At 38.4% G+C, this 27,500-nt stretch overlaps 2 protein-coding genes and 1 long non-coding RNA gene across 4 annotated transcripts in view; 1 reads left to right on the top strand and 2 right to left on the bottom strand.

The window, feature by feature from the left end:
- Positions 1 to 656: 656 nt before the first annotated feature.
- Positions 657 to 18,993, top strand: FAM177A1 (family with sequence similarity 177 member A1). Its single transcript, XM_040256768.1, has 5 exons — positions 657 to 915; positions 7,091 to 7,264; positions 14,590 to 14,656; positions 15,237 to 15,334; positions 15,630 to 18,993. The coding sequence occupies exons 1-5, from the start codon at positions 754 to 756 to the stop codon at positions 15,834 to 15,836; spliced, it is 708 nt and encodes a 235-aa protein (XP_040112702.1). The 5' UTR covers positions 657 to 753; the 3' UTR covers positions 15,837 to 18,993.
- On the bottom strand, positions 3,857 to 9,390 carry LOC120875092. The gene is made up of 3 exons (XR_005723812.1): positions 9,379 to 9,390; positions 5,306 to 5,310; positions 3,857 to 3,940 (listed from the first exon to the last, which is right to left on the bottom strand). It is a non-coding gene; the product is annotated as an uncharacterized LOC120875092 (long non-coding RNA).
- Positions 18,288 to 27,500, bottom strand: part of PPP2R3C (protein phosphatase 2 regulatory subunit B''gamma) — a 23,645-nt gene continuing 14,432 nt past the window's right edge. For both annotated transcript variants that reach the window (XM_040256764.1, XM_040256765.1), the window contains exons 8-13: positions 26,748 to 26,803; positions 26,595 to 26,670; positions 24,847 to 24,983; positions 22,467 to 22,604; positions 20,324 to 20,383; positions 18,288 to 18,589 (exon numbers count right to left, since the gene is read on the bottom strand). In XM_040256764.1, the coding sequence (XP_040112698.1) occupies positions 18,401 to 18,589; positions 20,324 to 20,383; positions 22,467 to 22,604; positions 24,847 to 24,983; positions 26,595 to 26,670; positions 26,748 to 26,803 (656 nt within the window). In that variant the 3' untranslated portion in view covers positions 18,288 to 18,400. The remainder of the gene's footprint in view (positions 18,590 to 20,323; positions 20,384 to 22,466; positions 22,605 to 24,846; positions 24,984 to 26,594; positions 26,671 to 26,747; positions 26,804 to 27,500) is intronic.

Raw genomic sequence — 27,500 nt, 5'->3', positions numbered from 1 at the left:
CTATGCGACCCCATAGACGGCAGCCCACCAGGCTCCCCCGTCCCTGGGATTCTCCAGGCAAGAACACTGGAGTGGGTTGCCATTTCCTTCTCCAATGCATGAAAGTGAAAAGTGAAAGTGAAGTCGCTCAGTCGTGTCCTAGTTACATATAAAGTATTTCATATAGGTGGAAGCAAAATTCGCCTTCGAGGCTCTTATTTCAAGGTATCTTGGCTAGATCGCCATCCATAAAAGAAATGCAATACGTAGCATGAATCTTTCATTAAAAAACATATTTTCAGCAATCACATCTCATCACAAGTCTTTGAAGCACACTACGAAGCCGCTCATATTTCAGAAGTACTGAAACCAAGGTCTGGGAATGACTGCCCGGGATGCAGTTGGTGAGCGGCTGCGTGAAGATTCTGAAGTCAGGCTCCCTGTACAGGTACGAGACATGACGTCACTGGTGGTGCCAGGCGGCGAGCTCCGGACCTGGGCCGGGCCGGGCCGGAAACGCTGCAGCCATAACGCCCCGCCCCGCCTCGCCTCGCCCCGCAGTTGTGCAGTCTAGGCCGTTTCTGGCGACGCCCCGGGTGCCGAGCCGGATGGGCGGGGCGCCAGTAGCCCCGCCCCACGCAAGCCCCACCCCAAGACCTCCCTGCCCCGCCCCTCCCGCCGAGGCGTGGCGGGGCGCGGCGCTAGGCGGGGCCCTGCCGGTGAGTCCCACTTCTGACCTCTGTCTCGGTCCGCAGCTGGGCGGGGAGGCAGAGGATGGAATTGGGCTTATCGACCATAACCTTGTATCTCGCCAGCGCCAGCAGTCCTGTGGCGGCGACGGCGATGGAGCGGGAGCCAGCGAGCCGTGAGGAGGGAGAAGCCGTGAATGCCTCGGGAGCTGCGGCCGCCCGGCCGTTCAGGGAATCGGCACAGCAGGTAGGTGGGGCCGCAGACGGTTGCGACAGCCTCGAGGCTGAGTGAGGCCAGAGAGTCCCGCCTCCTGTCTGCCTAGTCCGCCGCCTGCCCCTTTGGGCCGCCCGGCCTTCCTTCGAGCAGGCCGTCCGCCGGAGGTTCCGTCTGGAGCTCTTCTTCACGGTGTTCCTGCCTCTGAGCGTCGGCTGGAGGGAAGGGGCGAACGCCCCTTTAGTCGCGGCGCAGCTGGGCAACCCCTCCGCTGACAGCGCCGCAGACTCCAGGGAGGCCTCGAGTGTCGCGGAGTGAGGTTGCGGCTTCGGGTAGCTAGGGGGAAGGCGTGTACCCGAAAGGCTGTCCTTGGAGTAGCTGGAAGCCAGGTGACGATGGCTACAGTCACTTCTCAGTCTCTCTTTTGGGGAGCGCCTTACTCGGCATCTGCTCTTTGGTTAGCAGATAGCAGCTAGGTAATATGCATTTACAGACTTTTCCCCCGCGTTTAATCCTTATTACTTATGCACAAGGTGTACATTTATCCCCATTTCACCAACGAGGTAACTAAGGCCCAGAGCTGCGCTGTCCAATAGACCTAATGCTATCTGCATTGTAAGTTGTATTTTCATTTAAAAACTAAAAAGAAACCAGTGAAATTAATTTTGATATTCTATTTAGCCCAGTTTGTAAAAAAAAAAAAAAAAAACTTGCAATTTATATGACAGTTACCACTGAGATATTTCATTGTTTCTCTGTGCTAGTCTGAAATCCTTTGTGTATTTCAACACATCTCCTCTTGAACTAGCCACATTTCAAGTGAGCCTTAGCCACACGTGGTTAACTTATGTATTGAATAGCATAAGTTTAGAGCATTAGGTAAGGTTTGGAGGTTTGTTTTGTTTTGGGTTTCATATCTGAAATAGTAGTAGTAGGATCTTTGGCCAAGTAAAGCTAATGAAGGAATGGCTTTACCTGAAACCAGCTGGTGTGCTCAGTCGTGTGCGGAGTCGTGCTCAGCTCTTTGGGACCCCATGGACTGTAGCCCGGCAGGCTCCTCTCTCCATGGAATTTTCCAGGCAAGAATACTGAGGCAGGTTGCCATTTCCCACTGCAGGGAAGAAACCAGCTCAGGATTATACAGTTTTGATGTTAAAAACCCGAGTTGCTTCTGTGTAAAATCTTCCCGTCCTCAGTGAGAGCAGAGCTTTTGAGTGGCTTCATTTTTAAGAATAATTACCTGAACGTAAGACATTTCCCCCAAACTACAGATTCCTGGAGAATGGTGCCCAAATGTTTGTTCTAATATTATAAGTAGTTTGCCTTAAAAAAAAAGTTGTCCAGAGGCTAGACTATATTTGGAGTTGTTTTTTCTCCTGCTTAGGAAGGAGGAAGGTAACCTGCAAGAAGGAATTGGAGGGTAACGCTAAATGGTTACAAAGCTACTTGTCATGTTCAGTTGAATCCAGACCTCTTGTTGACAGGAGGTATACTTGAGCTGACCCTTTTAGTCCACAGCGTTTGATGTGTTTTCCATTTGATTTTTCCTTCTGTTTCTGGAATTGTTTCGGTCCCGATTTCAGCTTTGAATATCTCTAGTAGCAAAGTATACATACCTGTACTGATTTACCAGATGAATGTTGGAAGAGAGGCTCTTTGTTGCAACTTAGTACTGTTATGTTATTTTTGCACTCTTAGTTAAAAAATAATAAAATAAATATTCAAACATAAAGAAGGCCCATAGAGCAAAGAGGAAAAAATCATAGGGATCCTCACATCACCCGTTTCTCACATTCACTTTCCCCAAAAGTAACTGTTATAGGTTTCTGGTGTATTCTTTCTGGGATTGCCTGTGCATATATAATTTTGTTATACACAAGTGGGTTCATACATACACACAGTTTTCTAACTTTCCCTTTGTGCTTTCTCATGCACATTCCTGTAGCAGAGATGTTTCCGGGAACCCCAGATCTATGCCCAGTTGACCACAGAAAGAGGGGAGAGGCCACTGAGGTGGAGACTTGGGTGGAAGGAGAGCCTGCCATCCTCTGTTTATCAGAACTGAGAAATCCCAAGGGTCATGTTGGGAAGGAAGTAAGAGAAAAGAGCTTGGGTCTGTGTTTAGAATTTGGCTTCAAACCAGGCCATTCAGCATCTTCTCCAACTAGACTTTTAAGCAGAATCTCAGCTTCAGTATTATTAAAGGAGTTAAAATTTCGGTACTACTTGTTCATTTGTTTTATTAGCATTCCTGCTACCAAGCACGATGTGCCAGGAGCTGTAGGCTAAAGAATATAGCAGTGAAGGATACACACCGTGCCTCCTTCCATGTTGCTGATCATCTGTCTGGGGAAGATGATGCAGAATAAATTCCAAGTGTAATACACGTTTTCAAGAAGTTCTGGGCACTATGGGAGTGTATAAAAAGACCGTGGCCGTTGAAAACAGGCCAAAGAAACAAGATAAGCAGATTTAAACAGTACAGTTAACCAGAAAGATAATAAAATGTTCATTGACATTGCAGTTCATAATTTCCTGGTGTTAGAAAATTGTTTTGTCAGATCATTGGCATTTGTTGAAATGGAGTTTGTGTAGTTGGCAGTGACAGTTTTCTTACCAGCAGGTTTATTGTTTATCTGTAAAAATGAAACCGTTGCAAATTCAGAGAATAGCTTTCATAATTGTGGGAAGTTTGAATCAAATTCTTTTCTGGTTGGTTTTACCTATCAGTATCTCCCTTAACTAACTCCCATGCCACCTCCTTGCCACACAGAGGTTGGAATCACATGGCATAGGTTCTTTCACAGATTTGTTTTTCTACTTGATAATCTGGTTCCTTAAAATGAGGGATCGACAAACTATAGCCTGTGGGTGGCCAGATCCCACCAGCCGCTGACTTGTATAAAGTTTTATTGGCGCATAGCCCATTCATTATGTATTGTCCATGGCTGCTTTTGCAGAGTTCAGTAATTGTGATGGAGATTACATGGCCCTCAGAGCCTAAAATATATACTATCTCTCCTTTATCGGAAAAGTTTACTCATTCCTGTTGAAGCTGCTTGGGTTTTACTGTATCAAAAATGAATATTAAAATTTTCAAAGAAAACTTGAGTGAAAATCTCTTTAATAAAGATCTTTATATGGAATGTGATGATTAGAATAAATAAAATGCCTTGTGAAATTGCATATTATGTATAGAGTATTACTCAAAGTTCTGTTTGTACTTAACTAACTTTGGCATTAGAATGAAAAAATGTGAATCATGTTTCAGCCTTCCTCTTTGTAGTTTTTTTTTTTAATCTTTTTGAAAAAAATATAGCCAAGAGTCAGTTAATGGAGTTAGTAGATAAGTTTATACCAGTTATTATGACCCAGCCAGAATGTTTTTATTCAGTAAAGCTGTCTAAAGAAGACAAAATAGTTAAACCAGTGAGAGACACCCTTTCTCCTTTGCCTGTGTCTTAGAAAAGAAAACTTACACCAATGAGACATTGCTAGAGGGAGAATGAAAACCTTCTTCAGCTCTGATGGGGGTGGGGTGGGGATGGAATAAGGCATCATGATGGGCTACAAAAGGTCTCAACTCTGTTCATTGATTGGGACTGGTGCTTTAGCATCAGATCCACCCAATTCATATGATGACTGGAGATCTAACCCAGCTCCTCTGACTTTTCCTTTCCTATAAAATCTTGGTCCAAAAGGAGACATTGGTGTCAGGACAAGCATAAACCAAATTTCATGTGAAAGGGGAAAAAATGAGATTGGTAGGAACAGCTCACCATGCTTAGGGATTGGTGATAGAACGATGGTGTGGGTGGGCCATTTGTTGTCCATCTTATTTATGGAAACTATAAAGGGGTGGTTTTCCTTTATTAAGCACTAGGATATATTTGAAACCTCAGGACAGCTAGGGAGAATTGTGGTTTTGTTTTTTCAGGTTATTTTATAGATAGGCCATGTTGTCAAGATTTTTATCTCAGTTTGCTCTATATCAGTTATAGTTGCTGTCAGTGATGTTCACATGTGTCATGGAACGATGCATGGATTCTTTGGGTTGGATATGCTGCTGCTGCTGCTGCTGCTAAGTCGCTTCAGTCGTGTCCGACTCTGTGCGACCCCATAGACGGCAGCCCACCGGGCTCCCCCGTCCCTGGGTTTCTCCAGGAAAGAACACTGGAGTGGGTTGCCATTTCCTCCTCCAATGCATGAAAGTGAAAAGTGAAAGGGAAGTTGCTCCGTTGTGTCCGACTCCTAGCGACCCCATGGACTTCAGCCTACCAGGCTCCTCCGATATACCTGGATTCAAATCCTGGTCTATGACTAAACTTACCTTTGGAAAGTGAAGGAAAGAGAAGAACTATATCTGTTTTCTAAGAAGGACTTTAGAGGGTTAACAGGAAATAATGCATAAGAATAAAGTTACTTATACTTGCACAACTGGGCAATTCTGGGCAAGTCCATTATTTTATCAGTGCGACTCCATATCTTTGCAGGTGCAATTCAAAAAACTTTTCTAGGTTTGAACAACAATCATGGGTTTAAATTATGTGTTGGCATATCTCCAACCGTAAGAATCCTTATCATCGTGCTCAGTCACATATGACTCTTTGCCACCCTGTGGACTGTGGTCTGTCCTGAAGTGGGTTGCCATTTCCTCCTCCAGGGAATCTTCCTGATCCAGGGATCAAACTCGTGTCTCCTATATCTCCTGCATTAGCAGATGGAATCCACTTGCTAATGCAGGAAATGTGAGTTTAATCCCTGGGTCGGGAACCTCCCTTGGAGAAGGAAATGGCAACCCACTCTAGTATTCTTGCCTGGGAAATCCCATGGACAGAAAAGCCTGGCAAGCTGCAGTCCCTGGGGTCACAAAGAATCCTTATAGAGGATGAAATTTTTGAACTCTGGACTCTGTCCTGGACAGTCCCACCAACATGAAGTCTAAGCATGGTAGTCATTTTAGGTTTAGGTTTTGGTTTAGGTTTAAACTTGAACCAGTAATACAGGAACATATTCTCATCACGAAAATAAAACAACAACAAAATACACACTTGACCACTCCTTTACTGGTACCTCCTTCTCCATCTTTGTACCTAACCCGAGGGGTAACCAGTGTTGTCAGATTTTTCTTTACAATTACTTGCGCTGTGCTCTTTTGAAATCTCCTTATTAAGAAGATACAAGAGAGGCTTTCTTAGGAATTTAAACTTTGGGACAAGATGGCAAGGAAAAGCTCTTCATCCTCTCCTACAAAATGCATTTGCTCTAAGTTTTGGAACATTGGCTGTATGTATGAGGTAAAATGAGTGTTTCTTTAGGAATGAAGTTTGGACATAATTAGAATTCCTTAGACTATTATAGTTTTAAAATATGTAAAAATATTTTTACTATCAGGAAAACTCTTGTCCTGTATATATTAGTGCCTGAGAAGTCTGGAAGTTCTCATATAGAACACTGATGGCCTACTTTCCAGATTTGGTTTACAAATGAGTTTTATTTGCCCTGCATGGTGCTTTAAAGTTTTTCAATTTTAATGTCTTTAGTTGCGCATGCTTTTGTTTAAAGCTCTACTCTTCATCTATAGCAGTATTTACTCATTTTTGGTACCTGCTTGGACCTAAAAGGCATTTGAATTTGGGACTTCCGTTTTGAGAAAAGGAGAGGTTCAGAAGTAAGCTGAACTGGTTTTGGTTTGCTCACACGTAGCTTAACTCAAATCTAAAGGCTTACCAGGGTTACCTAATACAAATTGTTTTTTTATACTACATATCTAACATATGTGTATGTATCTGTATGATTTTCCTTTGATATTACTCATTAATTCCTTCATAATTCTTTAAGATTATTGATGTCCAGCATATCTTCACATATTAGACAGCACTGGAATTGCTGTGACTGAAGTGTGCTGCTTGATTTCTAAGCTTTTGACTTAAAAAGTTTAATTGGTTAAGTTTTATTTTTTAACCTTGGTGGTGAGTGTGCAGAGGTTTGCTTTATTATTCAGTTCGTTAAACCCTTCATTTTTGCTGTTGATATTCTTTTGTATGTGTGACCTGTCTTATTTTTTAAAAAACTGTTTATAGACTGGCTTATATTTCTTTATTCCCTAAATAAAGCAACCCCAAATAAATTTTTTTTTTTTTGGTTATATGGAAGAAAATTAATCTCACTTGAAACTCTCCTTTTCCTGATTTATTATTGACATTAGATGAGTAATGAAAGAGGCTTTGAAAATGTAGAACTGGGAGTCGTAGGAAAAAAGAAGAAAGTCCCAAGGAGAGTCATCCACTTTGTTAGCGGTGAAACAATGGAAGAGTACAGCACAGATGAAGATGAAGTCGACAGCCTGCAGAAGAAAGATGTTATGCCTCCTGTTGATCCGGTAGGTTTGAGACTGATGATCCTTTTGTCAGTGGGTTTTGTCCTAGCTGATTTGTTTCCCTTAAACACTGAATGGAAGGAACCATTTGCTGCTGCTGCTGCTGCTAAGTCGCTTTAGTCGTGTCCGACTCTGTGCGACCCTGTAGATGGCAGCCCACCAGGCTCCTCCATCCCTGGGATTCTCCAGGCAAGAACACTGGAGTGGGTTGCCATTTCCTTCTCCAATGCATGAAAGTGAAAAGTGAAAGTGAAGTCACTCAGTCATGTCCTACTCTCAGCGACCCCATGGACTGCACCCTACCAGGCTCCTCCATCCATGGGTTAGGTTTGAATAAAGTATATTCTGGTTATAACATTGTGTTTTCATTTTGGTAGAAACCAGTATTTTTACACAGTATGGATGGACCTCTTTCCTATCTTGAGTAGCGTGAATAGTCTATTTTTGAGAGTCAGAAGTTTTTTGTCAGCATGGATAGGTTTCTTTCAGATTTACTTCACTAAGCAGAGTGCTTGAATTCCTGTCCCTTTGTATTAAATGTTATATACCACTGATGGTTGTCACTTCTTTTTTATATCGCCTCAAGTTTTGATTAGAAGATAGGAGTGTACAATTCTTAACTCTGTGTTCCTCACCAGCTGAACTTAAAAATTTCTAAACTATAAAAGATGTGACTATAAAATTATGATTAGTTGTACATTTTGTAAAAGGGACTGTTGCCCTTCTAAGTAGTCATTTTGAGAGTTCAGTTGCCAAGATATTTACTGACTTTCTAAAAGGTACTGTTTTAGGTGCTGGTGATACAGCAATGGGCAGTGTAAATTTCTGCTCTTACATCAGTAGACAGAAGGCTAATAAGCAATATATACTGTAATTATCAGACTGTGGATAATTCTGTGAAGAAAATAAAGCAGAGTAGCAGGATAGAGAAGTATTCATTTAGATTTTGTTTAAAAAATGTTATTACTAGTTTTTCTTCAGATTTGGTTCTAATAAATAAATTTTAGTTATTAAAAAAATCAGATGCAGATTCTCTATTGTAGCAAATATTCAAAGGACTGTAAAACAGTATACTTTGAAGGCAATTCTAAATGCCTACAGAATATTGTAGAAGTGTTTCCTGCAGTGGTAGAGCTGTTGGGTGGAGTGTTCTATAGATGTCTGCTAGGTCTGGTTGCTTTATAGTGTTCTTTGTCTTCCGTTGCCTCTTTGTTCTGCTGCCTAGTTGCCCTATTCATTATTGAAAATGGAGTGTTGGAATCTCCAACTGTTGTTGAATTGTGTATTTCTCTCCTCATTTCTGTCAGTTTCTTTTTCCGTCTGTTAAAATTTTCATTTCAGTTATTGTACTTTTTCAACACCAGAATTTTCATCTGGTTCTATTTTATAATTTCTCTTCACTGATACTCTGTATTTGATGTGACATTGCTATCATACCTTCCTTTATTTCTTTACGTGTGTGTGTGTGAGTCGCTCAGTCGTATCCGACACTTTGTGACCCCATGGACTGTATTTCACCAGGCTCCTCTGTCCATGGACTTCTCCAGGCAAGAATACTGGAGCGGGTTGCAATTCCTTTCGCCAGGGGATCTTCCTGACCCAGGAACCTGCGTCTCCCTCACTGCAGGCAGATTCTTTACCATCTGAGCCACTAGGGAAGCCCTATGGTTTCCTTAATTCTTTGAACATACTTATAAAGGCTACTTTGAGTTTTTCCTGTTAAATCCAACATTTGGTCACTCTCACAAGTAGTTTTGTTGTCTGCTTTTTTTCATTTTCTTCCCAGTGTATGGGTCATGCTTTCCCATCTCTTTGCATGTCTCATACTTTTTTGTTTGAAACTAGACATTTTAGATAATATATTGTAACAACTCTGGGTAGGCCCCTCTCCCTCTTCCCAAATCTCCACTGCTCAGGATCTTGATTTTGTTGTAATATTTCCTTGTTTATTTGTTTAGTCAGTTGATGAGTTCTTTTAACGAATTCTGTTTCCTCCTCACTTGCTGTTCTCTGCTTCAAACTAGCTGATCAACTACAGTTGATTCTGTATCTTGATAGCATCAAAGAATTTCTTCCCAAGTACCTTTTACCAAAATCTTCACTGATTTTGAGAGTACCCTTAAGCTTGGACTTTTCCACTTCTGTTGCAGATGAAGTCAGTTCACATGGGCAGAAATTAAGAGCAATCTGTCTGATGGCCTGCTTTTCCTCCTGGGGAAAATCTCTTAGGTAGAGCTCCAGAAGTCGGGGGTAGGGATAGTAGTGCATTTCTCTGTGACCCCCCTACTTTAGGAGCTGAATGCTCAGTTGAGGTTGGGAGCGGAAGCCTTAGGTCATGGCTCATCTCTTCTGGTGTGGAACCACTGGCTAGTGAACTGGCGTCAGTGCCCCAGAATTCTCCCTTGCACCATGCTTAAGGTAGAGCCTCCGTCATGTTAGTGGAAGCTGATGGAAGAAGGGAGCCCTCCTCTGTCAACCGCACTCACCTGGAAGTTAGTCTCAGGAATAGATGGCTTCTGGGCAGGTTGAGAAATGCTGATTAATGTCCCATTCTTCCTGGAAAGAAAAGCCTCTAGTTGGAATCTGGGGGTAGAAGGAGTCCTGTGTTCTTAGTTGTACCAGTCTGGAGTGGAGTTTCCATTTCACTTTGCTGGGAAGGCCTGTGATCTTGGTTCACGTACTGCATACTCTCATTTTCTTATCACATTTTCCTTTATTTTCTTGATTAGTTGTTTACTCATTTGTCATATATCCTTCGGACCATTTCCAGAGGCTTTAAATGTTCATTTTAAATAATTTTCACCAGTTTCACTGGGTCGTGGGTCCTCAGGGTTCCTCTCACTGTTTTGCTGGAAGTCCCTATCCATTCTTAAAATTGTAAGTTACCCTGTATGTAACATGTCGTTGGAATTTATTTGAATTCTTATGCCTAAACTAAGACAAGAAGCCTGGGCGATGAGAAACCTGTCTGTATTTCCTTCACCGGAAGGCAGCATGGTTAGTCCGAGCTGGTTTTCAGGTCTGGCCAGTCGTGGAGTAGTCACCTTGCTGGGGCCAAGCCTGGACTCGCACTGCGCTTCACGTTGTTCCCGTCCCTGGACTACTGTGAACAATGCTGCGGTGAACATGAGGGTGGAAATGCCTCTTTGAGATGCTAATTTCAGTTCTTTTGGGCACTACCCAGAAGTGGCATTGCTAGATCGTATGGTATTTCTATTTTTAATTTTCTGAGGAACCCTGCATACTGTTTTCCATAATGGCTACACCATTTTGCATTCGCACCAACAGTGACCAAGGGTTCCAGTTTCTCTGCATCCTCACCAACATTTGTTATCTTTTTTAGCAAAGTACCAATTATCCTCTCAGGTGTTAATCACCGAAGACAGATCTAGCTTCACTTACTGTGAAGAGCAGACTGTCCATTTTCTGTTTGTTTCTAATGCATCATAAATCTGAGAACAAAGAAATTTGGGAAAGGTATTGGCCTATGTTTATATAGAAGATTTGTAGAACTGACCCAGTTAAAGATAAGCCCAGATATTTTAAATAAAGATTTAAGAATAATACTCCTGGCATATGGTACCTGATAGAAAGTAAGAAATGGAGACCTAGGTCTTTTTACAAATTTCCTTAGATTTTTTACCTTAGATGTGTCTTAAGAATAGACATATTTCTAGTAAGTCCTTTAACCTGTGGTATTTTTGTTGAGGGTTCCTCACATATTCATATATATGTGTATTTAACTATACACATTAAAAACTTTGATTATGCACATAATTGCTACCTATATAAATGGATTGATGCCTTTCATAATATAGTCAGAACTAAAAATTATCTGGGGTCAGTTTTGCGTATCAGATTTTAAAAAAGGAAAAGGATGTGGGACTTCCCTGGTGGTCCAGTGGTTAGGACTCCACGCTTCCACTGCAAGGGGTATGGGTTCAATCCCTGGTTGGGGACCTAAGATCCTGCATGATGCAAGGCATGGCCAAAATAATAAAAAATAAAAAGGAAAAGGACAATATACTGTAATTAGGGTACAAGGGAATGGACAGTCTCATATATTACTGGTGAATATTTATTGGTAAAGTTTCTGTTGTGAAGTTTTACATTGTGAAGGGTGAGCTTTCCAAATGATTATATTTGGGGCCTAGTTTTTCTGCCTGTAGAAATCAAAGCATTTAATAAATGTGCTTAATATTTTCAATATAGTAAATGGGAAAACCAGCAGGATAGAAAAAGTGTAATAATGTTGTAAAACACATGTATGCTTAGGTTTAAAAAGTTTTTTTAATTTTAATTAATTTTTGGCTGTGCCGAGTCTTTGTAGCTGCATGTGGACTGTCTCTAGTTGCTAAGAGTGGGTGCTACTCTCTAATTGCAGCGCTCAGGCTTCTCATTGCACAGAGCGCAGGCTCTAGGCACGCAGGCTTCAGAAGTTGTGACACACAGGCTTAGTTGCTCTGCGGCATGTGGGATCTTCCAGGTCCAGGGATTGAACCTGCTGTGTCCCTGCATTGGCAGGCAGATTCTTAACCACTGGATCACCAGGAAAGTCCCAAGATAGCAAGGCTTAATAGTTCGTTATTAAGGAAGCGATGGATAGTTATTCAGGAAGAAATAGGTACTTAAATTTTTGAAGAAAAGAATGAATCTGCTAGAGTTTGCACCCATAAACGGGAAGTCTTGAACACTCTAGATCTTGTATCAGTTCTCCTTATCCAGTATCTTAGCTCTGGAACAGGTTTGACCCATTGGTAGTTACAGTCTGGACGTTAGCAATTATTTTCTATAGAAATAGCCTCAAGAGAATTGGTCCAGTGAGAAATATGTACTTTTCTTCAAAAGCTTGCTGAATCTTTATCTAAGTAATTTCTTGGCCTATCACTTACTATGTGTTAAAGAAATTGGTTCCATTCCCTTTATTTCTGCACTGTCCCACTTGCTGTAAGACATACGTAGACACTAGTGTTAGAATATATTAAACAGAGGCCCTGAACTAACCCTTAAACAGAGGCCCTGAACTAACCCTTATCGCACATGAGAAATGCCTTCTGCTCTGAATATAGAAGATATAGCAGATTTGATCAGGGAGCCAGAAATATACAGTACTTTCTTGAATGTATTTGTTTGCTTGGACATCCATTCTTGTGTAAAGAGAGACTAAGGAGCTACCTTACTTGTGTGTCCTTTCAAAATACTATCACCTACTTTTCATTTTGTTTCCTCCTCTGCTTTAGCCTGTCTGCCAAGTCTTTCAGATATCCTTTTAAAATAATATTTGAAATATATGATGTTATTTTTAAAAATAATTTACATGAGAACTTGATTAGACAGATAGTGTCCACTCAAAATGACTTGAAAGCCCTCAGGTGAAAATTTTTCCTTAACCATGGAGAAAGGAAATAACACTGAAATTGGCAACCTTGTCAGCTTCAGATATCAGGGAAGGATGATACTTCCATTTCACCAACAGAAAAGAAGCAGTTTCTAGTGTCTATGGTTTTCAGTCTTACCAGATATTCTTGTATTTGGTTTTTTAATGCCCTTGTAATCATCAGCATGTCTTATCTAAGAAGATTATGGATTAAGGCTTATCTTTTTCTTCTCTCTGAGAAACCAATATGGAAACAATTACTGATGTATTTGATAGAGAGTACATCATGAGAAATGCTGGGCTGGAAGAAACACAAGCTGGAATCAAGATTGCCGGGAGAAATATCAATAACCTCAGATATGCAGATGACACCACCCTTATGGAAGAAAGTGAAGAGGAACTAAAAAGCCTCTTGATGAAAGTGAAAGAGGAGAACGAAAAAGTTGGCTTAAAGCTCAACATTCAGAAAATGAAGATCATGGCATCAGGTCCCATCACTTCATGGGAAATAGATGGAGAAACAGTGGAAACAGTGTCAGACTTTATTTTTGGGGGGCTCCAAAATCACTGCAGATGGTGACTGCAGCCATGAAATTAAAAGACGCTTACTCCTTGGAAGAAGAGTTATGACCAACCTAGATAGCATATTATGACCAACCTAGGTAGCATATTCAAAAGCAGAGACATTACTTTGCCGACTAAGGTCCGTCTAGTCAAGGCTATGGTTTTTCCTGTGGTCATGTAAGGATGTGAGAGTTGGACTTGAAGAAGGCTGACCGCTGAAGAACTGATGCTTTTGAACTGTGGTGTTGGAGAAGACTCTTGAGAGTCCCTTGGACTGCAAGGAGATCCAACCAGTCCATTCTGAAGGAGATCAGCCCTGGGATTTCTTTGGAAGGAATGATGCCAAAACTGAAACTCCAGTACTTTGGCCACCTCATGCGAAGAGTTGACTCATTGGAAAAGACTCTGATGCTGGGAGGGATTGAGGGCAGGAGGAGAAGGGGATGACAGAGGATGAGATGGCTGGATGGCATCACTAACTCGATGGACCTGAGTCTGAGTGAACTCCGGGGTTGGTGATGGACAGGGAGGCCTGGCGTACTGCGATTCATGGGATCGCAGAGAATCGGACACGACTGAGCGACTGAACTGACTGATGCTCTATACTGTGTTTTCTTTTCATAACAAAAATATTGGTATATTGAAGCATGCTCCTATGACCAGTTTCCTCCATAGAGGCAAACTGTCATCCATGTGTCAAGCTTTATAGAAGTATTCCATGGAATTACAGCACCAAGGTTAACTATGAGGTGTGTAGTGTGGATGGCAGTTTGCCAGTGTTTCTAGCCTGCCAGTTATATGTTAAACTTTTCTTGGGTTGCATGGTCTAGTCCCTTTTTAATCCTTAAATTAACAAAAAAACTCATCTTGCCACTTACTGGTTACTTATTTTCTTGCCATTAAAAGTTCATTTGATATGCCCTCACTTATCCTTAATTTCTCTGAACCTCAGTTCACCACTAAACCAGAAGTATGTTGTATGTATTGATTCCTTAGATCCCTTTCAGTTGACTGTATACACACTCTGATGTGTTTCTGAACAATGAAGACAGGAAAAAAAAAACCCAGCAAGACAGGAGAAAGGAAGGCTCTGGGTTATCAGTTTGTAAATAATCAAGGTTGTGACTTACCAACTCCATTTCAGTGACTGCCACTTTTTTGGGTTATTCCATGGACTTATCGTAATGGTAGCTGTACAGGTGAATGTTAAATGCTTTTGTGACATTCTGTCTACAAAGCTTTTAATTTTTTTTATTGGATTGTAGCCTATTTGTTATACTCTATAGAATATTCTGTGTACCCACCAAGTATTTGACTGCTTCATCCTGGCCTAAACATATAGAATAAATTTAAGTATGGAGGTTGCTAACCTAACCTCTTGTTGCAGACAAAACTTACCTGGGGACCCTACTTATGGTTTCACATGCTTCGTGCTGCCACATCCACCCTTTCAGGTATTGCTTTTTTGTTTGAATGTTGTATAACCAGTATCATATATTCCCAGAACAGGAACTTGGCCAAGTAGGGTGTTTCAGAAATGAAGGAAAACAATGGGGAGTTTAGTCACGCCCTTCTCAGCAGCTAGCTAGCTACCTTTGGAGATACTAATCTAACTTATACTTCACCTGAACACATTCTTTCGCTTCTGGATGTGCTTTGAAAAAAAAAAGGACTGAAAAACAGCTATACCCATCTAGATACAGTTTTCATGTTTGTGAACATGAACAGAAAAGGTCTGTTAGCAGTTATTTTGCTGTTTTGCCATTTCGTTCCCTGACATTGTTCTCATTCTATTTGACTGCTTATTCCCAGCAATGTTATAGGGAGCCCAGAAGGAGCCACTAGTGTTTCTTGGGGAAATCAAGGAAGATACACAGATAAGATGTACTGAATGTTGATAATCTCTCCAAGGGCAGGGATTGTAAATTTTGTACTCCTACAGTGCTTTGCACATAGAAAGGGCTCAAGAAATGTACATGGAATTATGTAAACCATTTGACTTTTGTATTTTTTTTATAACTTTTATATTTTTAGTTTGTGACTTTCTTGGAGAGAAGATTGCATCTGTTTTGGGCATCAGCACCCCAAAATACCAGTATGCAATTGATGAGTATTACCGGATGAAGAAGGAGGTGTGTGTCCTTTATACATTTTCTTGAGTTTCATTTGTTGTGGACTGAATGGGTTGCATAATGAAGACGTGTATTATCTAGCTGTCCCACAGGTAGCCTCCTTACACTAGGCATTTCATTCTAGTCATTCTTTATCAGATTAGCATACATTTTAGAATTTTGTAATACTTAGATTTTCCTAGGATTGATGTGCACAATTAAGCTCGATTTCATTGTGCTGGGTACTGAAAGTGGGAGAAAAATACTGTTCCATTTGGACATTTATGTTTCAACTATTCTTGTTACTTCTTTTTAGGAAGAAGAAGAAGAAGAAGAAAATAGGATGTCAGAAGAAGCAGAAAGACAATACCAACAAAATAAGCTGCAGGCTGATTCCATTGTTCAGTCCGATCAACCAGAAACACTGGCATCCAGTTCATTTGTGAATCTCAATTTTGAAATGGAGGGAGATTGTGAAGTAATTACAGAAAGCAAACAAAATCCAGTCTCTGTCCCTCTGTAGAATGAAATGACTATCAGACTTCTAAGGTAGTTTTTATACCAGGAATTTTCACATTCTCTATTCAATGGGTCTTGGGCCTTAATACAATTATTTATATTTTAAATTATTACCAGGAAAGGGAAGAATGTTTCTTTATTCTTAAGCTCTATCTAGCAAAAGCCAGATATGAAATTTGGATCTTTGTATTGTGCTTTTACTGTGTCAAATTAGTGCTTTGGTTTTAAAATGATCTTTAAAAAAGGTAAGGACATTCTAGAGCCTTAACCACCAACTAGGAAGAGTTAAATTATCAAGCTTGTCTTTGTGTAAGAAAAAAAATGGGTAAGTTGCTGATGAAGGCTAACTGGAGCTGATATTTGTGGTCTCAGATTAAAATGAGGATTTTTGCCCTAGATTTTCTCATGTTATGTCTTATATTTATATATCTAACCATTCATTTCATACTAAGGATGGTTTACTGAACGTAATAAAAGAAGCACGATAAAAGCATTTTGAATTTTCTTTCCTTGAGACTTAACTTTATTTCATGGGAAGGTGATTGAGTTTATAACACCAAATATTAAGATGGGTTTCCATTTTTAATGAAGGTTATTTAATCTTACTTTCTCTTTCAGTAGTTATTCAGATTTAAACAACTAAGTTTGAACATGTTAAGAACACTAGTTATGGGATAAATTTATTAATGTATTTGTATTCGAATAGTAATACCTACTGATTATCCACATAGCATTCTGGTTATGTCAGTCATTCAATCCTGAATGCCTCCTCTGGGTCAAGTAGTTGCAGGGTGATACTGGGGGGACAAATGAAGACTTAACCCTCCTGGGGTTCACTGTTAAATATTGTACAAGGTGCAGTTGGTGGTATAATGAAATTAACTGTCATTAACCACTTCGAAGTAGCAACAGTGGATGGTTTGCTTGACCTGGTTGGCCATCCCTGTACCCACTGTGCCATTAGCAGACCTCACAAAAGTATAATATGAAACTAATTTTGAAAATATTCCTGTATGTGTTCAGAATCTTATGAAGTATCTGTATGACTTTGATTTATAACTTACTGTAAGGAGAAATGTATATTTTAGATATGGGGCTGCTACAAACCTATTTGCAAACTTAAAGAGCCTTTAGAGATTAATCATTGTTAATAGTCTTCAAGTTCAGTCTTAAATATATCTGCCTAAAGTATAGCGTCAAACAAACAACATAGGTGCATTGGGCTTATTATGGAAGTCTGTTAGCAGTGAGCATCTGGCCACTAAGTTCTTCAATTGAAATTTGAAGGATTTAGGCAAGATAATTCTTTATTTCGAATCCTCAGTTACATGGATTCATAGTATGGTGGTTCATGGCATGTGATGGTGATCTTTTTAGTCATGGGTATAAACTATATAATTTAGTGCTTAAAAGGTTAATCTTCAGATTATGTAATGTCATCATAAATTAGTTTACCAGTAAAGAATGCTAATCTGATGTGTTCCCCTTGTTTTTATCTTCATTCGAGAAGATATTCAAACTCATATTTATTTGGGTATCCTGTAAAGGCAAGCATATCTAAAGGTGACCTGAATCTCCTCTCTCTAGAGGTACCAGATGTAAAAGAGTTGACTCAGAAACTTTTCTGATTGTAGTAGAAGGAAGATAATGATTTATGAAGGCGTTACATTTCTTGAATTTTATTTTTACTTGTCCAACAGTGGCCAGTTTGTATGTTTATATAGATATTCACTGTGCCTTAAACTTTTATACTTTTTATTTATGCAGAGTATAAAATTTCCCATAAATGCATTAAATGGTTTTGTCTTATTTTTAAGCCTCTTTCACTTTTTCTTCCTTTCCAACCCTTTGAATAATTACTGTTCCTTCTGAATCATAGTTCATGCTATTCTACCCTCTTCTATTCTTTCATCTCTTAAAAACTAAACAGTATAATTGAGAATCTTTACACTTAATTAACAAATTCTCTAACAAAAATTCTTAACAAAATGTTTAAATTTTGTGAAATGTAACCCTGGTGCTGGTTAATCAAGCTAGACAGATTTTTTTTATACCAGTGATTTTAATTAAAGTAAAATACTAGAATACTTTTTATTGAAATACTCTATTAAAATAAACATGTCCAAATACTTCCCAGAAATGAAATGACCCTTCTCTGATGAATGAGGAATTCTGTAATTTTTGATATACATAATACTTTAGAAGAAGATTCAAAGTTAAATGATATAATTTAAACTTTTCAAGTATTTAATTCTTAATGACTAATGTCAGAAACATTCCAGGAAAACTTCCTTTATTTCTAAAGATTATGCATGTTTAAAATGGACTCCTATCTTCACCAGATCACACTTGCCATATCTGAGCTAAGTGTAACCATAATTTCCTGTTCCTAATTTGGTCCCATTTCTTCCAGACCACTGCAACCAAAATTCCAATTACCAGAACATTTGCTGTGTTCTGTAGGCATATGAAGTATTTTATTTAGACCATTTCTAAGGATTCTCTGTCTACAGATTTACATGCAGCATTCAAGATTACTTTAATGAGTACAGTCTAGTCTTTGAGAGATCATGTATCATCAAGGTCTGTAGAGTTTTCATTATCATTTGCAACAAGAGCTTCTCTATTCTCGTAAGTCCAAAAGCCATTCAGATCAATTAGAATAGTGGTGACTGTGTCTCCTTGATTACTGTTGATTAAATCCTGGAGAGAGATTTTCAAAGGATCCTTTGGTTTTACCATGTCAAAGATTTCATCCTGCAAGAGAGGAAGAAAAAAATACAATGAAATTTGCTATCTGATTCATTTAATTTCTATTACACAGTGATCTAAAATTTAGGGCTAGCACTTGAGCGTATGTAAAATTTTTTTGTTCTAGTTTTTCCTTTTTCATTTAACAGGCAATCCATCTCTTTTCTATATACACAGAATTTTAGTGGAAGATTCTTTGGGCAGAGGCATACCCTTGAGGATATTTTGATTTGTTCCAGACCACTGCAATAAAGTGAATATTGCAATAAAGCAACTCGTGTGAATTTTTTTGTTTCCTAGTGCATCACAAAGGTTTATCTTTACACTGTAGTCTAAGTGTACAACAGCATTATATGTAATAAAATGTACATACCTTAATTAAAGAATATTGCTTAAAATGCAAACTATCATTTGAGCCTTCAACAAGTTGTAATCTTTTTGCAATAGTAATGTCAAACATCAGAGATCAACATATAGCTAATAATAATAACAATGAATGCTGTGAGAATTACCAAAATGTGAAATAGAGATAATGTTGTTGGAAAAATGGCACCAATAGACTTGCTTGACTAGGGTTGCCACAGACCTTCAATTATTAAAAACAATTTTTTTAAAGGTATGCCTGTATGTTTCTTATAAAGAAAGTGAAGCTCAGTTAAAGCTACATAGCTAATTAGTGGCAAAACTATCTAATGTAGTGTTCTTTGTATATGTGGTAATTACTTATATTTTTCTATTGTCTTCTAATTAGGGGTAAAGCAGGGCCTTGATTTAATGCAGACTTGGCTCAAAGTAAAAACTTAAATGCTTTAGAGCCAAGACATGGACAAAACTTCATTTCCAATAATAATGTCAACGTTTTACTCTGGACCTGGAATGGATAGGAGGAATATTAAAGAATTAGTCTTCCACAATGACACTAAATGGTGATAAAAATAACTAGAACAGATGGAAGAACCTTTTCTGTATTATTAAGTGCACTATAAGATTACTTATGGGGTATCAGTACAAATCACTCAATGTATTTAGTAGTATTTAAATTACATTTTTAAAGATTAGAACAATTCAGGTAAATGTATGACTTTTTAATCTGGTGTGTATGTGAAATCTCCCTTTCCACATTGGTGGCCGTATAAAATGACTCATTTTTAAATTGCCAGTTGCATAGTTTCAAATTTGTCTCATTTATATTAAACTGACATAGCCTTTTATTATATTTGGTTAAAATGGGATGGGTTATTTTATTACATTACTTCACCTGAACTAGTACTGGATGCCCCTATGTGTTTTACAGCTGATGAAGGTCTGATTACTAAAATGTTAACTGTTTCAAATAGTAGTGGTTTTCATACAGTAAGATTGATGTCTCCTTAAATAATACCAAAGCAAGCAAGCCCTCTGAAGGAGTGGACTAAAAAAGTGCCTGAACCTAAAGTTTGCCCCAGTTCAGTTTATGGTGGAACAGACTGCCATTTAAAGATACAGGCTATACTGATTCTTTCAATTTTCAATCTGAACAAATGCTTCCAATGAGAACACAAGACTGACAGCGTTAAAATGTTCAACTGTGTAAATCATTAGTCCCATCGTTGTCTCAGTTTCTAACGACTTCAATATTAATTCAGAACAAATAACTGCAAATACTTGGTTCAGTACATCATAAGTTGCTTTCAGGTAAAAACTTCATTTAATACAAATGATTATCTGCTGTAAATTACATAAATTAAAGAAAAAAGTAACCTTGACATCTTGAAATGAAACAGGATCCTGTCCATGGATTTTCATTAGTTCTTGTATGGCCTGTATTTAATAGAAATAAATCCTTAAACAAAAAATGTAAAATACACAACATTCCCTGCCCTGTTCCCATGGCCCCCTTTCTAGTTCTGTTTCCTATCCTATCAGACCATAAGTCTCATTGTTTTAACCATCCTTGCCAATTTCCTCAAATTCCTTGACCTTTTTTTACATCTGTTGAGCAAAACCTAAACACTGGATTGGTGTAGTCATCAACTTTTCTAGACCTACACATGGAGAACTTCATAAGGAAAGTATACAAGAGTACAGATTACTATTGTGTAAGATTACTATTATGTAAGAATGGTCTCCAACCCCAGACAGGCCTTACAACATTGCCTTGCAATTCTGTTATGATCTGCTCCTCCCATTTTCCAGGAACGCTGTTCACACCTTCACCATTCTTTAAGGCACCCAGTCTACCACCTCCCCTCCCACCCTATACTTCATATTCTTGACAGAAAAACCTCCCTTATTTTATGAACTTTAACAAAAAAAAAAGACGGAAGAAACTGCGGTGATCCAGTTGGACTAACAAATATTCTAGGTGGGAGTCATTCACTGGAAAATGTGAAAGCTTAAAATTCTTGGAAAATAATCAGTGAAATATGTTTTGAGTGCCACTCTGTAGTGCCACTGATCCCAGTGTGCACAGGGCATCTCTGCAGCATATGGGAATCTGAGTACACTCTCATCTACTGGAGCAGCAGACGTGGATGAAGTGATCTAGAGTGCATATACGGGCCTAGCTTTATCACTGGGATACTGATGCACAAAGGCTTTACACACAGCCAGGCTCGGTACCAGTAACTTTACCTTAGCCCATACAACCAAGTCTAAAACAAATATATAAAATATTTTCAATGTATTTAATAAATAAAATATCATAAGAGTAGAAGATACTATAAAGAAATAGTTGTGAAAAGGGATTGAGTAGTTTGAAAGATATATTTACTGTGTTTTCCTAAAACTAAATTTTCATTTAATAGGTCTGCTTAAAGCAGGGGCATACCTATGATAGGTGGTATCAGATTCTCAGATTAGTCATGGATATAAGTCCATGTGGCATTCAGTTTTTTTAAAAAATGCATCCTCATACTGGATGTAATTTATTTTATCCTTATAATAATATGTAGTCATTACTACCTAGAAAATCATAATTTCTCTTATTCCCTTTCAGGGAATTTAACATGAAATTATTTATATACTCTGAAACTCAGAAATCAGACAAAGTTATTTTAGGAGTATCACAAAATTTTTAAATGGAAAAAAAAAAGCTTCCAGGGGAAAATGGTTTACAACAAAAATGTGAAAATGTCCATTTTTACTGTTTTAAAAAAATGCCAAAAAAAAAATGTCTTCTTTCCATTGATCTTCCATATAAAAACCAGATGGTCTTCTGAAAACTAGCTATGTGGCAATGGAGTGGAATAGTACTGTACAAAACCATTCCATCAAGTAGAAAAGCCACCATTCAAACTGAGGAATGGTTTATCTTAAAAGGATGGTAATTCCTACATTTACACCTGCTACAGCTGAATGCTTATCTGATACAATCAAATTCCACTTCAGAGCTCATCATGCTATTCTCTGAGACTACTTACGGCACAGAATAAGTATTTCAGCAAATCTGTTTCACACTGAAATGTGAATTCTAGCCAACTTTTAAATTTATATTTGTTATAGCATAGCAATTAAAAGAATCTACAACTACCAGGTTGGGAAAACTGTGGAAAGGAGTTCCCTTTTCTGAACGTGTAATGTTTCTATAGAACTTTACATACTAGTTTTTGATGACCAAAAGCACAGACTTTCTCAGGCATGTTTTTATCTCCACTGGTTAATAAGCCTGACGTGTATTTACACACTTGTAAAGTACCTTACAACTAATCAAATCAGCACTGATTTAGCCCATTTATCTTTTCAAAAATAGAAAAAACTAAAACTAGACTTGATTTCCTTCTGAAATCTGTTATATAAATCCTTTTGCTAAATTTAAACACCCCAAGTTAGATAAAATTGTCACTTAGTAGGTAATTTAAACCAAACTGTATACCAAAGGTACACTTACACAAATGAGACTTACCCTAAAGAAATAATTAAGGGAAAAGACATTCAGATACCCTTTGTTCTCAATGTCAAGTAACTTAAAAATATACTGCAGAGCTGCAGGTTCTTTGCGGTTTTCTAATGCAAGAACAAAATCCAGGTAGGTCTTATAGTCCTAAAGAAAAGAAAATGATGATCATTAGAATCCTTATTTGTAATTTGTAATTAACTTTTCAAATGAATGTCTGATGATTGGAGGCTACTTTGTAATCAAAGATGGCAATTTTTTAATATGAAATGCAAAATTCATACTTAACTATACTTAATGTTGGTTTCTAGGTATTCTATACACTGCAGTTAACCTGTACAGACAGTTTTTTGGGGCACAGCTCATTTTCTTATGAGATTTGCTGTGTTAAATCATAATTTTCACTTATTAGGCTTTTGAAATGGACAGGAGAATGACAGCTATTGGGTATGGCCACTAAATTTCCATTTTCAGTTCAGTGTGGTCGTAGGAAATACTGCTTTGAAATTTTAATTCAGATGATTTCCAATAAGTCATCTTAAGAGTGCCAGATATTCTACAGTGATCTGACACTGTTCTCATCCAAAAGGGAGCAAACGAATACAAATGAAGGCTAAAAAGACATGAAGAGAACAGAAAGCTTTTTCTATGAAAAAAGCATAGTCACAGATTACTTTTTTCCCATGGTTAAGAGAAGTAAAGTACTTCAGAGATTTTCACTTGGGAAAAGTTTATAATCTTGGAAAGGATTTTTTTAGGCTAAGATTAAGAATTCTTTTCTGATAAACTCTATGTATAAGAGCTAGAGATACAGCCTTATCATGGTCTAAACTCCACGCCTAACGGTAGCTTCTGATTTTCTTTCTTCATCACGTCATTAGTATACTCCAAGCTCCTCACTGTTTAGGCAGCTGTGGGAGTCATGAAGCAGTTTCTGTGCCTTTTCCCTCTTTTTCTTTGGCAGTTGGTTAACAATGGTTTCATTTGGAAAACTTGTTATTGAAGCTAAATGATAAAACCTAAAACCCTGATTCTCTGCTGACAGCAGGACTATTTCTTAAGCATCATTGGTTTGAAAAAGCTATCAGATCCTTAACACATATTAATAGCAAGAATGGAGACTTAAAAATGCTATTTAGAATTTTCTTCTCAAGTATATATTTTGAATTGTGATAAAAGGACAGGTGCATGTTAGCGAATCTTTAGCTACTAAGGTAGTCACTTAGAATAATACAACCTGATTCTCAGATTTAAATCATGGCATATATGGTACTATATCTGACCTGGTAACTCAGTGAGTGAACCATCTATATGAAAATAGTCAATAGTATTTACCTGTTTTTCAGATTTTTATTTTTTTTACTAGCCTACAACATTCCTCTACAGTAGTTGCACCAACAATGAAATGAACAAAATAGTAAAAATTTCTATTTGTCCTGAGTGCATAAGGGAAGTAATGTTTTTAAGCAAATTTACCTTAAGATCAAAGGCTCCGAACCTCAAACAATTTTATCAGTTCATACTTCTTAAGATACTGTTATACACTGACAGGAAAATACTGCTATATCACATCAAGAAAAAGGCTTTTGTCATTAAATATGGACGGAAGACCTAAACATGCATTTTTCTGAAGAAGATATCAGATGGCCAACAGGCACATGAAAAGATGCTCAATATCACCAGTCATTAGGGAAACACAAATCAAAATCACAATGAGATCACCTCACACTGTTCAGAATGGCTACCATCAAAAAGAACTAACGACTTCCCTGGCAGTCCAGTGGTTAAGACTTGGCACTTCCACTGCAGAGGGCATGGGTTCAATCCCACTAAGACCCCGCATGCAAAAACAAAAAACCAAATAAAAGATAACTAAAGTGTTCAAGCATGTGGAGAAAAGGGAACTCTCATGCGCTGTTGGTGGGAATGCAAATTGGTCCAGCACAATGGAAAACAGTATGGAGGTTCCTCAAAAAATTAAAGATAGAACTGTATGATCCAGCAATTCTATTCCTGGATGTTTATGTGAAGAAAATGGAAACAGTAATTTGGAAAGATATGCACTCCAGTGTTCACAGCAGCAATACTTACATAAGCCAAGATATGGAAGCAACCTAAGGGTCCATCGACAGGTAAGTGGATAAAGAGGACATGGTATATATATAATGGAATACTACTCAGCCATAAAAAGAATGAAATCTTCACACAGGGAATATAGTCATATTTTGCTATAACTTTGGTATGTAATCTATAAAAATATTGAATCACTATGGTGTATACATGAAACTAATACAACATTGTAAGTCAACTATATTTCTATTTTTAAAAAAGGGCTTTTGGAAATTGTGGGAGTCTAAATTTTTAAAACTCAAGAGGTTTAAACTACTACCATTTCTCCATCATAAGTGAGACACTCCTGGAAAACACGGTCTAAGAAGACATTGGTCATGGTTGCTGTTCCATAGCGGGAGAGTTCTTCTTTACTGAGCATGCCATTGTGATCCTTATCAAGATTCAAATACTGGCCTTGGGAAGAAAGACAATAAAAAGACACTTATGACCAAAAGAAACAAAAAGTTATTTTATTGGTTAATATTTTGATCTTTAAACTAATTTTGTTACAGTCAAGGTAGTCACCTACTATTCCTTTAATCTCTATCAGAACAATGTAAAGCCAGAAACCAGTCAAAGAAAATTCATGATGCCTTTATGCTGTGTCACTTACATTATTTGTTTTCAGTTTGCAACCTTTTAGAACTTTCCTAGGATTCTAAATTAGATGGAGGTAGGGGGTCAACTTGGAGAAGGCAATGGCAACCCACTCCAGTAGTCTTGCCTGGAAAATCCCATGGGCAGAGGAGCCTGGCGGGCTGCAGTCCATGGGGTCGTGAAGACTCAGACACGACTGAACGAATTCACTTTCACTTTTCACTTTCATGCATTGGAGAAGGAAATGGCAACCCACTCCAGTGTTCTTGCCTGGAGAATTCCAGGGATGGGGGAGCCTGATGGGCTCCTGTCTATGGGGTCGCAGAGTCGGACACGACTGAACCGACTTAGGAGCAGCAGCAGCAGTGGGTGAACCAACATAAAGCAGTGGAATGCTGGCATTTGAAAGCAGAGGTCAAGGTTGCAAAAACAAGTCAGAAGATCACTCAATAGAACAGTGTAACAGACTAATGAAATTCAAGAAAAAACTAGGTCCAAAGACATCCTTCTGTGGACCCTGAGAGCAGCATTTTATCACAGTGCAAGATCATAGGTGATGTTCATATTAATGTTCCTGAGTCAACAATAGTCAAACCACATTCCTTATGTTATATTAAAGTGCTGCTGCTGCTACGGCTGCTAAGTCACTTCAGTCGTGTCCAACTCTGTGCGACCCCACAGACGGCAGCCCACCAGGCTCCCTCGTCCCTGGGATTCTCCAGGCAAGAACACTGAAGTGGGTTGCCATTTCCTTCTCCAATGCATGAAAGTGAAAAGTGAAAGTGAAGTCGCTCAGTCGTGTCCAACTCTTAGCGACCCCATGGACTGCAGCCTACCAAGCTCCTCTGTCCATGGGATTTTCCAGGCAAGAGTACTGGAGTGGGGTGCCATTGCCTTCTCCGATATTAAAGTTCTAGAAATGTATTAAATTAAGAGTCACAAAAATATAAAGCACTGGCATTTTGCTGTATAGCAGAGATTGGCACAACATTATAAATCAACTATATTAAAAATATATACATATACACATATAAAATGTTGGTATTTAAACAAAATTTAGTAATCTAGAATAGAAGCTCTTAAGAAAATTAGAATACTTTGATCTTAAGGTAAATTGTGCTGTGCTGTGCTTAGTCGCGTCTGACTCTTTGCGATCCCATGGGCTGTAGCCCGCCAGGCCCCTCTGTCCATGGGATTCTCCAGGCAAGAATACTGGAGTGGGTTGCCATGCTCTCCTCCAGGGGATCTTCCCAACCCAGGATTCGAACCCAGGTCTCATGCATTGCAGGTGGATTCTTTACTGCCTGAGCCACCAGGGACGCCCTAAGGTAATTAGGCTATGTTTAAAATTGTCCTTTGAATAGAAGCTAACGAAACATTTACTGAGGAACAGATAATTCAAATTTTAGCATTATGATAAGAACATACCATACACCCTTAGGGCAGAAGGAGCAGAAAACCAATTTGTTTCTTGACTCTCCTTGGATAGTTCCTCATCCCTTAACTAGATAAATATAGAGACATAATTAGAAGATAGCAACTATCAAGTGATAGAATTAAGTAATTTAAAAACATACTTACCTCCAATAAATCATCTAGGAAGCTGCATGCTAAAATATCTTGAATTTTTATCTTCCCTTTAAAGAAGAGAAACACAATTACTTAATTTTAAAAACAAGAGCAACTCAATTTTATAAAAATGTTGTTTTAGAAGAGCAATCACACAATTGGTATTTTAAAGCTTCCTAGCTCTCATGTTCCAAAGTCCTTACTATATATTGATGTTAAAAGGGAAATCTGCAAGGAATAGTTAATAAAATCTCATACAGATATGTCTACCTATATACCACCAAATATATATCCAATTGATAAATTCCAAAATTACATTGATACAAGATTCCAAAAAAAGTTAATTTTTTTGTGGTTATGGATATTATACTGTTAGTAGTCAAATAAAGAGACTGTCTCCATTTTCCTTTGGAGGTTCTGGAATAGAAAACAATATAAAGCACGGTTAAGAGTAGAGAGCTGGGATTTAAATACCATTTCTAGACATGCAATCTATCTAAGTCTCAGCTGCTTTACACATAAAATGTGGATAATAATACCTTCTTTATGGAGTTGAGAAGGAAATGAAAGAATCTATGTAAACTGCTTGGCACAATACTCAGTACATAATAAACAGTCAAAACTGTTGGCTATTATTATTTTGTAAATTTCAAAGGGAAAAGATGTGTATGTCTTTAACAAAGGCATTTAAAAAAGACTGACAGCTACCCCATACTGTGATGGATTCACACAGCTGCCACTTTCAAGGACCTAAAAGAACCAAGG

This window comes from Oryx dammah, unplaced genomic scaffold (assembly GCF_014754425.2).
Source record: "Oryx dammah isolate SB20612 unplaced genomic scaffold, SCBI_Odam_1.1 HiC_scaffold_16, whole genome shotgun sequence".
NCBI lineage: Eukaryota > Metazoa > Chordata > Mammalia > Artiodactyla > Bovidae > Oryx > Oryx dammah.
Note: the sequence above shows the minus strand (reverse complement) of the source record. Positions and strands in the feature narration are given on the sequence as shown.